Source organism: Scyliorhinus torazame, chromosome 13, assembly GCF_047496885.1.
Source record: "Scyliorhinus torazame isolate Kashiwa2021f chromosome 13, sScyTor2.1, whole genome shotgun sequence".
In the NCBI taxonomy this organism is placed as follows: domain Eukaryota; kingdom Metazoa; phylum Chordata; class Chondrichthyes; order Carcharhiniformes; family Scyliorhinidae; genus Scyliorhinus; species Scyliorhinus torazame.
In genome coordinates, this window is record NC_092719.1 from 225,333,393 (window position 1) to 225,349,260 (window position 15,868).

Here is a 15,868-nt window from a genome sequence, read left to right on the forward strand (position 1 = left end):
GAGCTGGTCAGGAGGGTCCACACCAGGACAAAGCAGTGTTGGTGTGAGCTGTTCAGGAGAGTCCACACCAGGACAAAGCAGTGTGGGTGTGAGCTGGTCAGGAGAGTCCACAACAGGACAGAGCAGTGTTGGTGTGAGCTGTTCAGGAGAGTCCACAACAGGACAAAGCAGTGGGTGGGGGGGTGAGCTGGTCAGGAGGGTCCACACCAGGACAAAGCAGTGTTGGTGTGAGCTGTTCAGGAGAGTCCACACCAGGACAAAGCAGTGTTGGTGTGAGCTGTTCAGGAGAGTCCACACCAGGACAAAGCAGTGTTGGTGTGAGCTGTTCAGGAGAGTCCACACCAGGACAAAGCAGTGGGGGTGTGAGCTGTTCAGGAGAGTCCACACCAGGACAAAGCAGTGGGGGGGGTGAGCTGTTCAGGAGGGTCCACACCAGGACAAAGCAGTGTTGGTGTGAGCTGTTCAGGAGAGTCCACACCAGGACAAAGCAGTGTTGGTGTGAGCTGGTCAGGAGAGTCCACAACAGGACAGAGCAGTGTTGGTGTGAGCTGTTCAGGAGAGTCCACACCAGGACAAAGCAGTGGGGGGGGTGAGCTGTTCAGGAGGGTCCACACCAGGACAAAGCAGTGTTGGTGTGAGCTGTTCAGGAGAGTCCACACCAGGACAAAGCAGTGTTGGTGTGAGCTGTTCAGGAGAGTCCACACCAGGACAAAGCAGTGTTGGTGTGAGCTGGTCAGGAGAGTCCACACCAGGACAAAGCAGTGGGGGGGGGGGGGGTGAACTGTTCAGGAGAGTCCACACCAGGACAAAGCAGTTTTGGTGTGAGCTGTTCAGGAGGGTCCACACCAGGACAAAGCAGTGGGTGGGGGAGTGAGCTGGTCAGGAGAGTCCACACCAGGACAAAGCAGTGGGGGGGGTGAGCTGGTCAGGAGGGTCCACACCAGGACAAAGCGGTGTTGGTGTGAGTTCCAAGGCCTCTGGTGAACAGCCCATTATGAAGAATCTGAAATCAGGCACAAAGCAGTATAAAGACGATTTCTGGAGGTATTGCTTTATTAATTCGGGGGATAGATAGGAGATTCTGTGGGAACGAGAGAGACTCGCGGTTGGTGTGTTGCCTCCCAGGTGCCAGGGTGCGTGATGTCTCGGATCGTGTTTTCGGGATCCTTAAGGGGGAGGGGGAGCAGCCCGAAGTCGTGGTCCACATAGGTACCAACGACATAGGTAGGAAAAGGGATAGGGATGTAAGGCAGGAATTCAGGGAGCTAGGGTGGAAAGTTAGATCTAGGACAGAGTAATTATCTCTGGGTTGTTACCCGTGCCACGTGCTAGCGAGACGAGGAATAGGGAGAGAGAGGAGTTGAACACGTGGCTACAGGGATGGTGCAGGAGGGAGGGTTTCCGATTTCTGGATAAATGGGGCTCATTCTGGAGTCGGTGGGACCTCTACAAACGGGATGGTCCACACCTGGACCAGAAGGGTACCAATATCCTGGGGGGGGGGGAAATTTGCTAATGCTCTTCGGGAGGGTTTAAACTAGTTCAGCAGGGGCTTGGGAACCTGAAATGTAGCTCCAGTATACAGGAGGTTGAGAGTAGTGAGGTCATGAGTAAGGTTTCAAAGTTGCAGGAGTGTACCGGCAGGAAGGTGGTTTAAAGTGTGTCTTCTTCAATGCCAGGAGCATCCGGAATAAGGTGGGTGAACTTGCGGCATGGGTTGGTACCTGGGACTTCGATGTTGTGGCCATTTCGGAGACATGGCTAGAGCAGGGACAGGAATGGTTGTTGCAGGTGCCGGGGTTTAGATATTTCAGTAAGCTCAGGGAAGGTGGTAAAAGAGGGGGAGGCGTGGCATTGTTAGTCAAGGGCAGTATTACGGTGGCAGAAAGGACGTTTGATGAGGACTCGTCGATTGAGGTAGTATGGGCTGAGGTTAGAAACAGGAAATCAGAGGTCACTCTGTTAGGGGTTTTCTATAGGCCTCCGAAAAGTTCCAGAGATGTAGAGGAAAGGATTGCAAAGATGATTCTGGATAGGAGCGAAAGCAACAGGGTAGTTGTTATGGGGGACTTTAACTTTCCAAATATTGACTGGAAACGCTGTAGTTCGAGAACTTTAGATGGGTCCGTTTTTGTCCAATGTGTGCAGGAGGGTTTCCTGACAGTATGTAGATAGGCCAACGAGAGGCGAGGCCGTATTGGATTTGGTACTGGGTAATGAACCAGGACAGGTGTTAGATTTGGAGGGAGGTGAGCACTTTGGTGATAGTGACCACAATTCGATTACGTTTACTTTAGTGATGGATAGGGATAGGTATATACCGCAGGGCAAGAGTTATATCTGGGGGAAAGGCAATTATGATGCAATGAGGCAAGACTTAGGATGCATCGGATGGAGAGGAAAACTGCAGGGGATGGGCACAATGGAAATGTGGAGCTTGTTCAAGGAACAGCTACTGTGTGTCCTTGATAAGTATGTACCTGTCAGGCAGGGAGGAAGTGATCGAGCAAGGGAACCGTGGTTCACTAAAGCAGTCAAAACACTTGTCAAGAGGAAGAAGGAGGCTTATGTAAAGATGAGACATGAAGGTTCAGTTAGGGCGCTCAAGTGTTACAAGTTAGCTAGGAAGGACCTAAAGAGAGAGCTAAGAAGAGCCAGGAGGGGACATGAGAAGTCTTTAACAGGTCGGATCAAGGATAACCCTAAAGCTTTCTATAGATATGTCAGGAATAAAAGAATGACTAGGGTAAGAGTAGGGCCAGTCAAGCACAGTAGTGGGAAGTTGTGCTTGGAGTCCGAGGAGATAGGAGAGGTGCTAAATGAATATTTTTCGTCAGTATTCACACAGGAAAAAGACAATATTGTCGAGGAGGATACTGAGATTCAGTCTACTAGACTAGAAGGGCTTGAGGTTCTTAAGGAGGAGGTGTTAACAATTCTGGAAAGGGTGAAAATAGATAAGTCCCCTGGGCCGGATGGGATTTATTCTAGGATTCTCTGGGAAGCTAGGGAGGAGATTGCTGAGCCTTTGGCTTTGATCTTTAAGTCATCTTTGTCTACAGGAATAGCGCCAGAAGACTGGAGGATAGCAAATGTTGTCCCCTTGTTCAAGAAGGGGAGTAGAGACAACCCCGCCAACTATAGACCAGTGAGCCTTACTTCTGGGGCAAAATTCTCCCGAAACGGCGCGATGTCTACCGACTGGCGCCCAAAACGGCGCCAATCAGACTGGCATCCCGCCGCCCCAAAGGTGCGGAATGCTCCGCATCTTTGGGGGCCGAGCCCCAACATTGAGGGGCTAGGCCGGCGCCGAAGGAATTTCTGCCCCGCCAGCTGGCGGAAACGGCCTTTGTTGCCCCGCCAGCTGGCGCGGAAATGACATCCCCGGGCGGCGCATGCGCGGGAGCGTCAGCGACCGCTGACAGTTTCCCACGCATGCGCAGTGGAGGGAGTCTCTTCCGCCTCCGCCATGGTGGAGACCGTGGCGGAGGCGGAAGGGAAAGAGTGCCCCCACGGCACAGGCCCACCCGCGGATCAGTGGGCCCCGATCGTGGGCCAGGCCACCGTAGAAGGATGGGTGAGTAAATTTGCAGATGACACTAAAGTCGGTAGAGTTGTGGACAGTGCGGAAGGATGTTACAAGTTACAGAGGGACATAGATAAGCTGCAGCGCTGGGCTGAGAGGTGGCAAATGGAGTTTAATGCAGAAAAGTGTGAGGTGATTCATTTTGGAAGGAATAACAGGAAGACAGAGTACTGGGCTAATGGTAAGATTCTTGGCAGTGTGGATGAGCAGAGAGACCTCGGTGTCCATGTACATAGATCCCTGAAAGTTGCCACCCAGGTTGAGAGGGTTGTTAAGAAGGCTTACGGTGTGTTAGCTTTTATTGGTAGAGGGATTGAGTTTCGGAGCCATGAGGTCATGTTGCAGCTGTACAAAACTCTGGTGTGGCCGCATTTTGAGTATTGCGTGCAATTCTGGTCGCCGCATTATAGGAAGGATGTGGAAGCATTGGAAAGGGTGCAGAGGAGATTTACCAGAATGTTGCCTGGTATGGAGGGAAGATCTTATGAGGAAAGGCGGAGGGACTTGAGGCTGTTTTCGTTAAAGAAAAGAAGGTTAAGAGGTGACTTAATTGAGGCATACAAGATGACCAGAGGATTGGATAGGGTGGACAGTGAGAGCCTTTTTCCTCGGATGGTGATGTCTAGCATGAGGGGACATAGCTTTAAATTGAGGGGTGATAGATATAAGACAGATGTCAGAGGTAGGTTCTTTACTCAGAGAGTAGTAAGAGCGTGGAATGCCCTGCCTGCAACAGCAGTGGACTCGCCAACACTAAGGACATTCAAATGGTCATTGGACAGCCATATGGACGATAAGGGAATAGTGTAGATGGGCTTTAGAGTGGTTTCACAGGTCGGCGCAACATCGAGGGCCGAAGGGTCTGTACTGCGCTGTAATGTTCTATGTTCTAATTGTGCCAATGCCAATGCAAATCCGGATGCAAAACCCATGTGTGTTATATGCAGGGAAGTACTGGCAAATAAAAGTTTAAAACCCGTAAAATTTCAAAGGCATTTGCAGACTTTGCATAGTGAATTTGAGTAGAAACCTTTTGATTTTTTTCAAAGGATGCAGCGAGAACTTAAATCGTCGGCTGAAGCCCTCAGCGGAAATGTTACATTGAAGGACAAAGTACAATTAGCCTCTTACATGGTAGCTTACCGTGTAGCTAAAGAGAAAATGCCCCATACTGTAGCAGAGACTAATTCTCCCTGCAGCATTTGACATAGTTTGCACGGTCTTATCTGAGAGGTTAGCTGAAAAAGTGAAATGCATCCCACGCAGTGGCTCACCGATATTGGGATATTGCTGAGAATTTAGAAACCCAGTTTATTTCTCAGTTGAAATCAGCGGAGCACGCATTTATTGTTCCACACAGAAGTATGTTATTTACATAGATACATAGGAGATAGGAGCAGGAGGAGGCCTTTTGGCCCTTCGAGCCTGCTCCGCCATTCTTCATCATCATGGCTGATCACCCAACTCAATAGCCTAATCCTGCTTTCTCCCCGTAGCCTTTGATCCCATTCTCCCCAAGTGCTATATCCAGCCGCCTCTCGAATATATTCAATGTTTTAGCATCAACTACTTTCTGTGGTAATGAATTCCACAGGCTCACCACTCTTTGTGTGAAGAAGTGTCTCCTTATCTCTGTCCGAAATGGTTTACCCTGAATCCTCAGACTGTGACCCCTGGTTCTGGACACACCCATCATTGGTAACATCTTCCCTGCATCTACCCTGTCTAGTCCTATTAGAATTTTAAAAGTCTCTCTGAGAACCCCCCTCATTCTTCTGGACTGTCCCACACAGAAGTATGTTGGCTGTCAAGGGGTAGGGTGCTACTCAGTCTATGAACCAAGGTACCAAACCAACACTTTCCTCCTTGCGAACTTGTCCACTGTGGCTGATTTGTTTGCTGATGAAACGTGGATGAAACGTGGATGCTAACTCTGTCTGACCTTGCAGACATCTTTTCAATTCTAAATGAACTGACCCTCCAATTGCAAGGGAAGGATGATGATTGCTTTCGGCACTGTGAAGAAACCAAAACTTTCCAAAACTCATTGAAAGTTCGGCAATTGCGAATGCAAAGCCAAAACTGCTACAGGTTCCCCACACTGCTACGACACATCGAAGAAAACAGCGTTAGTAAGGGAACTGTCAATAGACTGGCAAACCTTATTCAGTTGCATCTGGCTGCCCTGATCAATAGTTTTGTCGCTATTTTGCAGAGAAGTTTAAGATTTTGAGAGAGAAGAGGTGGGTGAAAACACCCTTTTGAGTTTGAGGCCCCAGAATCAGTTGTTCACCTGCAGCTGACTCCAAATGAAGAAATTGAACTTCAGCGCTTCAGCTGACAGCACATTATAATCACGGCACAAGTCAATGAGGCTGTCAGAGTTCTGCAACCGCATCTCCAGGGAGTATCCAGTGCTGAGTAAAACAAGCATTTTGTTGTTTTTGCCCTTCACAATGTGCGAGGTTGGACTTTCCGTCCTCACAGGCCATTGTAGAGGGAGCTTTACTTTGTATCTAACCCCGTGCTGTACCTGTCCTGGGAGTGTTTGATGGGGACAGTGTAGAGGGAGCTTTACTCTGTATCTAACCCCGTGCTGTACCTGTCCTGGGAGTGTTTGATGGGGACAGTGTAGAGGGAGCTTTACTTTGTATCTAACCCCGTGCTGTACCTGTTCTGGGAGTGTTTGATGGGGTCAGTGTAGAGGGAGCTTTACTCTGTATCTAACCCCGTGCTGTACCTGTCCTGGGAGTGTTTGATGGGGACAGTGTAGAGGGAGCTTTACTCTGTATCTAACCCCGTGCTGTACCTGTCCTGGCAGTGTTTGATGGGGACAGTGTAGAGGGAGCTTTACTCTGTATCTAACCCCGTGCTGTACCTGTCCTGGGAGTGTTTGATGGTGACAGTGTAGAGAGAGCTTTACTCTGTATCTAACCCCGTGCTGTACCTGTCCTGGGAGTGTTTGATGGGGACAGTGTAGAGGGAGCTTTACTCTGTATCTAACCCCGTGCTGTACCTGTCCTGGGAGTGTTTGATGGGGATAGTGTAGAGGGAGCTTTACTCTGTATCTAACCCCGTGCCATACCTGTCCTGGGAGTGTTTGATGAGGACAGTGTAGAGGGAGATTTACTCTGTATCTAACCCCGTGCCATACCTGTCCTGGGAGTGTTTGATGGGGACAGTGTAGAGGGAGCTTCACTTTGTATCTAACCCCGTGCTGTACCTGTCCTGGGAGTGTTTGATGGGGATAGTGTAGAGGGAGCTTTACTCTGTATCTAACCCCGTGCTGCCCCTGTCCTGGGAGTGTTTGATGAGGACAGTGTAGAGGGCGATTTACTCTGTATCTAACCCCGTGCCATACCTGTCCTGGGAGTGTTTGATGAGGACAGTGTAGAGGGAGATTTACTCTGTATCTAACCCCGTGCCATACCTGTCCTGGGAGTGTTTGATGGGGACAGTGTAGAGGGAGCTTTACTTTGTATCTAACCCCGTGCTGTACCTGTCCTGGGAGTGTTTGATGGGGACAATGTAGAGGGAGCTTTACTCTGTATCTAACCCCGTGCTGTACCTGTCCTGGGAGTGTTTGATGAGGACAGTGTAGAGGGAGATTTACTCTGTATCTAACCCTGTGCTGTACCTGTCCTGGGAGTGTTTGATGGGGACAGTGTAGAGGGAGCTTTACTCTGTATCTAACCCCGTGCTGTACCTGTCCTGGGAGTTTTTCAGTCTGTGTCTGTATTTTCTCCCTCCCCGCGGACACACACTGACTCCTGACCTAATCTTTCAGCTGACCCCTGCTCAGGGATGGTCAGTCCAGCCCCCCCAATACAAGACCCACCTGAGCTGTTGCTGAGGTGAATCATTCGTGCGATGGGCTTAGTCTCCTCCTGTGTTGGCACATTGCGCTTGTTTATGAACAGTTTCTTTGTCTCTGTTCACACGTAGGTGCTCAATGGAAAGTGGCCAGTGTCGCTGTCGGAGTCACATGGTTGGAAGACAATGTTCCCAGGTGGATTCTGGGTATTTCTTCATGGCTCTTGACCAGTACACGTATGAGGCAGAGTTGGCTCAACACAGCATGGTGAGTACATCCTGTGTACAGTGGACTGTGCGTGAGTGTGTCCTGTGTACGGTGGACTGTGCGTGAGTGTGTCCTGTGTACGGGGGACTGTGCGTGAGTGTGTCCTGTGTACGGGGGACTGTGCGTGAGTGTGTCCTGTGTACGGGGGACTGTGCGTGAGTGTGTCCTGTGTACGGTGGACTGTGCGTGAGTGTGTCCTGTGTACGGGGGACTGTGCGTGAGTGTGTCCTGTGTATGGGGGACTGTGCGTGAGTGTGTCGTGTGTACGGGGGACTGTGCGTGAGTGTGTTGTGTGTACGGGGGACTGTGCGTGAGTGTGTCCTGTGTATGGGGGACTGTGCGTGAGTGTGTCCTGTGGACGGGGGACTGTGCGTGAGTGTGTCCTGTGTACGGGGGACTGTGCGTGAGTGTGTCGTGTGTATGGGGGACTGTGCGTGAGTGTGTCCTGTGTACGGTGGACTGTGCGTGAGTGTGTCCTGTGGACGGTGGACTGTGCGTGAGTGTGTCCTGTGTATGGGGGACTGTGCGTGAGTGTGTCCTGTGGACGGTGGACTGTGTGTGAGTGTGTCGTGTGTACGGGGGACTGTGCGTGAGTGTGTCCTGTACACGGTGGACTGTGTGTGAGTGTGTCCTGTGTACGGGGGACTGTGCGTGAGTGTGTCCTGTGTATGTCTTCCCTTTGTGCGGCACAAACCCAATAAGGGAAAGTCGCTCAGAAAAGAACCAGTAGAATTGAGTTAATCTGAATTTCCCATTATTTACCACCCGCCTCCGATGGATGCCAAATCTTGAGGTGGGCAGTGTTTTTGTTCGTCGTCCCAGCATTACCCTCTCGAGTGACCGTTGTCCATTTGTGATCTCGGCTGGAACGAAGAGGTTCCTTGTGTAATTTGTCCTTGAGGGAATCGGAATGAACCTGACTCTGTTCCTGCTCCATTCTCTCGGCAATGCAAACTCGGATACACACGCACTAACATACTTAATTACACGTCTGGGGCGTCATTCTCCGTCCCCCGCCGGGTCGGATAATCGCCGGGGGCTGCCGTGAATCCCGCCCCCGCCGGTTGCCGAAGTCTCCGGCACCGGATATTCGGCGGGGGAGGGCATCGGGCCTCGCCGGTTGGCGCCCCCCCCGCTCGATTCTCCGGCCCGGGTGGGCCAAAGTCCCGCCGATAAATTGCCTGTCCCGCCGGCGTGGATTAAACCACCTTTTGAACGGCGGGACAAGGCGGCGTGGGCGGGCTCCGGGGTCCTGGGGGGGGCGCGGGGGGATCTGGCCCCGGGGGGTGCCCCCACGGTGGCCTGGCCCGCGATCGGGGCCCACCAATCCGCAGGCGGGCCTGTGCCGTGGGGGCACTCTTTCCCTTCTGCCTCCGCCACGGTCTCCACCATGGTGAAGGCGGAAGAGACCCCCTCCACTGCGCAGGCGCGGGAAACTGTCAGCGGCCGCTGACGCTCCCGCGCATGCGCCGCCCGGAGATGTCATTTCCGCGCCAGCTGGCGGGGCAACAAAGGCCGTTTCCGCCAGCTGGCGGGGTGGAAATTCCTCCGGCGCCGGCCTAGCCCCTCAATGTTGGGGCGCGGCCCCCAAAGATGCGGAGCATTCCGCACCTTTGGGGCGGCGCGATGCCCGTCTGATTGGCGCCGTTTTGGGCGCCAGTCGGCGGACATCGCGCCGTTTCGGGAGAATTTCGCCCCTCATTGTCTTTATTTCACTGTTCTCAGAGACTAATTCTAACCTGACACTAACGTTAGACTGACCCCTCTGACCACGTCCAGGAAGGTCCACTCGGTGAATATTACTGTTTCATTGGTTCTTCCTAAGCTGTGCAGAGTACGTGACTGTACGAGACTTGGGGATGTCCAGCACTGTGAACAAACAGACCTTGCACAAACGACACTCCCATTATTATGCCCACAAGCAAAGCCGTGTTTCATTCTGCTGCACGCTGGCCTCACAGTAAACAAGAGTTAGAGGCAACACCATTTGAATGTGCAAGGCGCGATTGTCTGTTTCGGAAAGGTCTGCCTTCCAGTCTTGATCGGCAGCTGTGGTATAGGATTGACCGGATGTCCACAGCGGGTGCAACGAGGCGGAATTTCCCTCACAATATTCCAGAGCAACGTGTTTCTGAGGCTGAGAAAGCAGCTGGAACACAAAACTATTCTCAGTAATGGTGACAGTGAAACTAACGTTGATTGCGCTCCAGCCCTTTAGGGAGGGAAATCTGCCGTCCTGACCCGTTCTGGCCGACATGTGACTCCAGACCCACAGCAATGTGGCTGATCCTTAACGGCCCCTCAAGGGCAACTAGGGATGGGCAATAAATGCCGTGAAATATAAAGGATAAAGAATACAGCAAATTCCAACCACCGAGAGATAATGTGGAGCGACGGTGCATTTACTGTCATCTCTTTGAACCTCAGTCGCTCTAACCCCCTGATGCAGTCACAGGAGGTGTTTGATCTCAACTCTCTCTGAAAGGATTAACTTCCTTTGTTGGGAGATCGGAATCAGATACAAAATCCACAGACTGGAAACGGTGACCCTCATTCTCTCACAATATGTCAATTTAAACTTTCTGTTCCGTGACTGACTGCTTGGCTAATCATAGTGGCTGCTTGCTTTGTATCGCTTGTATCCCCGATGGAGCTAAATCTTGCAAAACTTCTTAAATCTACCGACATTTCACAATTAAAATTCATTTAGTGGGGGGAGTGGAGGGAAATGAAATAGGAACAAGAGTAAAAGACGGAGAAGGTGAGAGCGAGGAAGGGGGAGAGAGGGTGAGACAGCTGGAGCCGTAGTGGTCGAGAGAGAGAGAGACAGTCAGACAGACAGAGAGATTGAGAGAGGGAGAGACTGAGACAGAGACAGAGAGCGAGAGAGAGAGATTGAGAGAGAGAGAAACAGAGACAGAGAGACAGTCAGACAGACAGAGAGAGACAGACAGAGAGATTGAGAGAGGGAGAGACAGAGAGATACAGAGAGATTGAGACAGAGAGAGAGAGAGACAGAGAGAGATACAGAGAGAGAGAGAGAGAGAGATACAGAGAGATTGAGACAGAGAGGGAGAGAGAGAGAGACAGAGAGAGATACAGAGAGAGATACAGAGAGAGAGAGATACAGAAAGATTGAGGCAGAGACAGAGAGAGAGAGAGAGGATAGAGGGAGATTGTGTTGGGCTTGGGAAATGCAAGTTGGCCGTTTCTGGAGTTCAGAATTCCTAGCCCATGCCCATCATATTTTTGTCACGCGGAGAAGGTGGGTGGACAAGGTTCAGCTATCCGATTCTCCGAGGAGTGCGGGAGCTGGGTTAGGCTCTTTAACAGGCCTTCCTGGTTCACTGGAACATTGGGCCAGTTCTCCAACACTGTTCTTATCCCCCCATCAACCCTTGCCCTCCTCGCTCCCCTAACCCTTTGCCCCTTTTTCCCCTCCTTGCCCCATCCTCTCATCCCCACCTCCTCAAATCTTCCATGCAATCCCATACCCCTCCTTGCTGTCTCATGTTCCCATGCATCCTGCACCCCACCCATGCATCCTGCACCCCCACGCATCCTGCATACACTCTCCTCATGCATCCTGCACACTCTCCCCTTGCATCCTGCACCCCACCCATGCATCCTGCACCCCCCTGCATCCACTCTCCTCATGCATCCTGCACACTCTCCACATGCACCCTGCACCCCACCCATGCATCCTGCAACCACCCATGCATCCTGCACCCCCATGCATCCTGCACCCCCATGCATCCCACGCACAATCCCATGCACCCTGTACCCCCATGCATCCTGCACCCCCATGCATCCCACGCACAATCCCATGCATCCTTCACCCCCCATGCATCCTGCATACACCCTCCCATGCACCCTGCACACTCTCCCCATGCATCCTGAATACACCCTCCCCATGCACCCTGCACCACCCATGAACCCTGCATACAACCTACCCATTCTCCCTGCACACCCACATTCCCCCTGCACCCCCCCATTCCCCCGTGCACACCCCCATTCCCCCGTGCATGTCCCATATGCATCCTGCATTCAGTTTCCACTGGGGGCAGAGCTCGGGTTTATCTTGGAAATGGACATTAAAAAATCAACTTTGAACAATCTAATGAATTTGCACTTTGAAATATATTTGTGACTGAAAACTTCTGTCCTCCACTAAGCCCATTCAAAAAATGTATATCCTCCAATGGCAGTCAAGCTACTGTAAAAACAAACACTTATCCACTTCCAAAATCAAAGACCGATAATCATTTAATAAGTTCTTAAAACTGTTCCTCAAAATGTGAACACAATACCCCTGATAAGTGGTTCTGGGCCTTTTGAACATAGAACACAGAACATAGAAAAATACAGCACAGAACAGGCCCTTCGGCCCACGATGTTGTGCTGAACCGTTGTTCTAGATTAATCATAGATTATCATAGAATTTACAGTGCAGAAGGAGGCCATTCGGCCCATCGAGTTTGCACCGGCTCTTGAAAAGAGCACCCTACCCAAGGTCAACACCTCCACCCTATCCCCACAACCCAGTAACCCCACCCAACACTAAGGACAATTTTGGACATTAAGGACAATTTATCATGGCCAATCCACCTAACCTGCACATCTTTGGACTGTGGGAGGAAACCGGAGCATCCGGAGGAAACCCACGCAGACACGGGGAGGACGTGCAGACTCCGCACAGACAGTGACCCAAGCCGGAATCGAACCGGGGACCCTAGAGCTGTGAAGCAATTGTGCTATCCACAATGCTACTGTGCTGCCCTTAAAAACAAATAAATCTACACTATATCATTTTACCGTAATCCATGTACCTATCCAATAGCTGCTTGAAGGTCCCAAATGTTTCCGACTCAACTACTTCCACAGGCAGTGCATTCCATGCCCCCACTACTCTCTGGGTAAAGAACCTACCTCTGATATCCCTCCTATATCTTCCACCATTCACCTTAAATTTATGTCCCCTTGTAATGGTGTGTTCCACCCGGGGAAAAGGTCTCTGACTGTCTATCTATTCCCCTGATCATCTTATAAACCTCTTATCAAGTCGCCCCTCATCCTTCTCCGTTCTAATGAGAAAAGGCCTAGCACCCTCAACCTTTCCTCGTAAGATCTACTCTCCATTCCATTGAAACCTCAGCCAAGAATTCATAATAGTTCTGTCTCTTTCCACCATCTCGTTCTCTCCCTCTCCTTCTCTCCCTCTCTTTCTCTCCATCCATTTCTCCCTGTCCTTTTCTTCCATGTGGGTATCGGTCACTCTCTCACACACAAGTCGGTGTTGAACTAGCAGAGTGCAGTAACAATTCCATTTCCAGGCCCCTTCTATGACAGAGATAAGGAGACATTTCTTCACACAAAGAGTGGTGAGCCTGTGGAATTCATTACCACAGGAAGTAGTTGATGCTAAAACTTTGAATATATTCAAGAGGCGGCTGGATATAGCACTTGGGGAGAATGGGATCAAAGGCTATGGGGAGAAAGCAGGATTAGGCTATTGAGTTGGATGATCAGCCATGATGGTGATGAATGGCGGAGCAGGCTCGAAGGGCCAAAAGGCCTCCTCCTGCTCCTGTCTTCTATGTATCTATGTACCTATGTAATAGAATCGCTGCAGCCACGAGCGAGAGTCCAGGTGGCTGTGTTGCCTGCCTGGTACCAGGGCTCTGAGCTGGTGGGGAACTTGCAGTGGGAGGTGAGAAACCAGTGGTCTTTGTTCACACAGGTACCAACGGCATAGAATGGACTAGAAAGGAGATTGTGCTCAGTGTTAAGATCCAGGACCAAACCTCAACAGTTGATAGGATACTGGACAAGAACCTCAAACACATCTTACAAAAATATTTAAACAGTGACAAAAGGATAATTCACTCCAGGAATGATTTCAGTGACCAATAGGGATCTTTTATATCAAAACAAACTTTATTCTTAACACACGATTAAACGCATTAACATCACAAAAAATATCTTTACAATTAACAGCTAAATAATTCTTAAATGAAAAGGAAACCCTTTAACTACTAACTTATACCGTCACTATCTCCAATTAAGCAAAGCTCATCACAGGTCAAAAACCAGTTGCAAATAAAGTTAGCAAACAGAGCGATACTTACTGTACACCTGTGAAGTGATTTCTTGGAAAGGCTGCTTCCACATACAGATTCCACAGTGTCAGAGCTAATATCCTTTCTCACTACTGCATTGATTTCCTCTTTAACTAGCAATGCAACCCCAGCACCTTTTCCTTTTTGTCTGTCCTTCCTAAATGCTGAATACCCCTGGACATTCAGTTCCCATCCCTGGTCACCCTGTAGCCATGTCTCCATAACCCTGACCAAATCATACCCATTTACATCGATTTGCGTGATTAGTTCATCCACTTTATTGCGAATACTTGGTGCATTAAGTCACAAAGCTTTGAGGCTGTTCTTTTTTTTTAACAAACAATTTTATTGCGGTATTTTTTGGCATTGTAAACAGTTACAGATAACAGAAATATGCAAACATCAACGGAAAACCAACACTTCAACCGACCCATAATGCACATACCCGCTCCTCTCCCATAGACACTACCCGCCTATTTATCTCTCCTACTCTACTCTAATCTCTCCCCCCCCCCCCCCCCGCTGATGTTCACTCTCCCGCAAAGAAGTCGATGAATGGTTGCCACCTTCGGGCGAACCCCAGTACAGATCCCCTCAAGGCGAACTTGATTTTTTCCATACCCAGAAAACTTGACATGTCCGAAAGCCATAGTTCGGTCTTCGGGGGTTTTGAGCCCCTCCAGGCCGGCAGTATTCGCCGCCGGGCTATCAGGGAAGCAAAGGCCAGAACATCGGCCTCTTTCTCCCCCTGGACTCCCGGGTCTTCCGAAACCCCGAAAATTGCCACCCCTGGACTCATCACCACCCTTGTTTTCACCACCCGGGACATGACCCCCGCAAATCCCTCCCAGTTACCCCCTAAGCTTAGGACATGCCCAAAACATGTGAACATGGTTCGCTGGTCGTCTCGCGCATCGAGCGCACTTGTCCTCTACCCCAAAGAATTTGCTTTTCCGAGCTACCGCCGTGTGGGCCCGGTGAACGACCTTAAATTGAATCAGGCCGAGCCTGGCACACATTGCAGTTGAGTTTACCCTACTCAGGGCTTCCGCCCACAGCCCGTCCTCCATCTCCCCGCCAAGCCCCTCCTCCCATTTGAGTTTCAGTTCCTCCGTCTGGGACTCTTCCCCCTTCATGAGCACCTTGTAGATATCCGAGACTCTACCCCCTCCTCCTTCTCCTCTAGAGGCTATTCTGTCCTGGATCCCTATTGGTGGGAGGCGTGGGAAGAATGGGACCTGTCTGCATACAAAGTCCCGCACCTGTAAGTACCGAAAGTAATTTCCCCTTTCCAGCCCAGCTTTCTTCTCCAACTCACTCAAACTCGCAAAGCTCCCCTCCAGGAACATATCGCCCACCCTCCCCACCCCCGCCCGCCGCCATGCTCGAAACCCTCCATCCATGTTCCCGGGAGCGAATCGATGGTTATCACAAATTGGAGCCCAGACCGCGAACCCACCTCCCCTGCATGCTTTCCCCACTGGCCCCAAATCCGCAAGGCCGTCCCCACTACCGGGCTGGTGGAGTACCTGGCCGGTGACAGCGGTAGGGGAGCCGTGGCCAGGGCTGCCAAACTGGTGCCCCTGCACGAAGCCGCCTCCACTCGCTCCCAGATAGACCCCGTAACCACCATCCACTTCCTTATCATGGCTATGTTAGCCGCCCAGTAGTTGATCAGACTCGGCAATGCCAGTCCCCCCTCGCTGCGGCTCCTTTCAAGCATCGCCTTCCTCATCTGCGGGGATTTTCCCGCCCAGACAAAGTTCGATGATTTTGCCGGTCCTTTTGAAGAAGGACCATGGGATAAAGATAGGGAGGCACTGGAAGATGAACAGGAATCTAGGGAGGATTGTCATCTTTACCGTCTGCACCCTCCCCGCAAGTGACAGCGGGAGTGCATCCCATCTCCGAAACCCCCTCTTCATTTGTTCCACCACTCTAGTCAAATTTAACTTCAACAGAGAATCCTGCCCCAGTCTCGTGCCGCCTGTATCCCCAAGTACCGGAATGAGGCTGGTCTTTTTAACATGACTAGTCCCGTTCCATTGCCATTCACTGGGCCCTGTTTGAATGTGGCCCTTG

The 15,868-nt window shown here is 50.9% G+C and overlaps 1 protein-coding gene across 1 annotated transcript in view; it reads left to right on the forward strand.

Annotated features, from left to right (window-relative positions):
* LOC140388644 (laminin subunit beta-2-like) overlaps positions 1-15,868 on the forward strand; it is a 305,667-nt gene that overhangs the window by 142,919 nt on the left and 146,880 nt on the right. Inside the window, 1 exon segment of the mRNA XM_072473108.1 lies at positions 7,532-7,667. Coding sequence (XP_072329209.1) covers positions 7,532-7,667 — 136 coding nt within the window.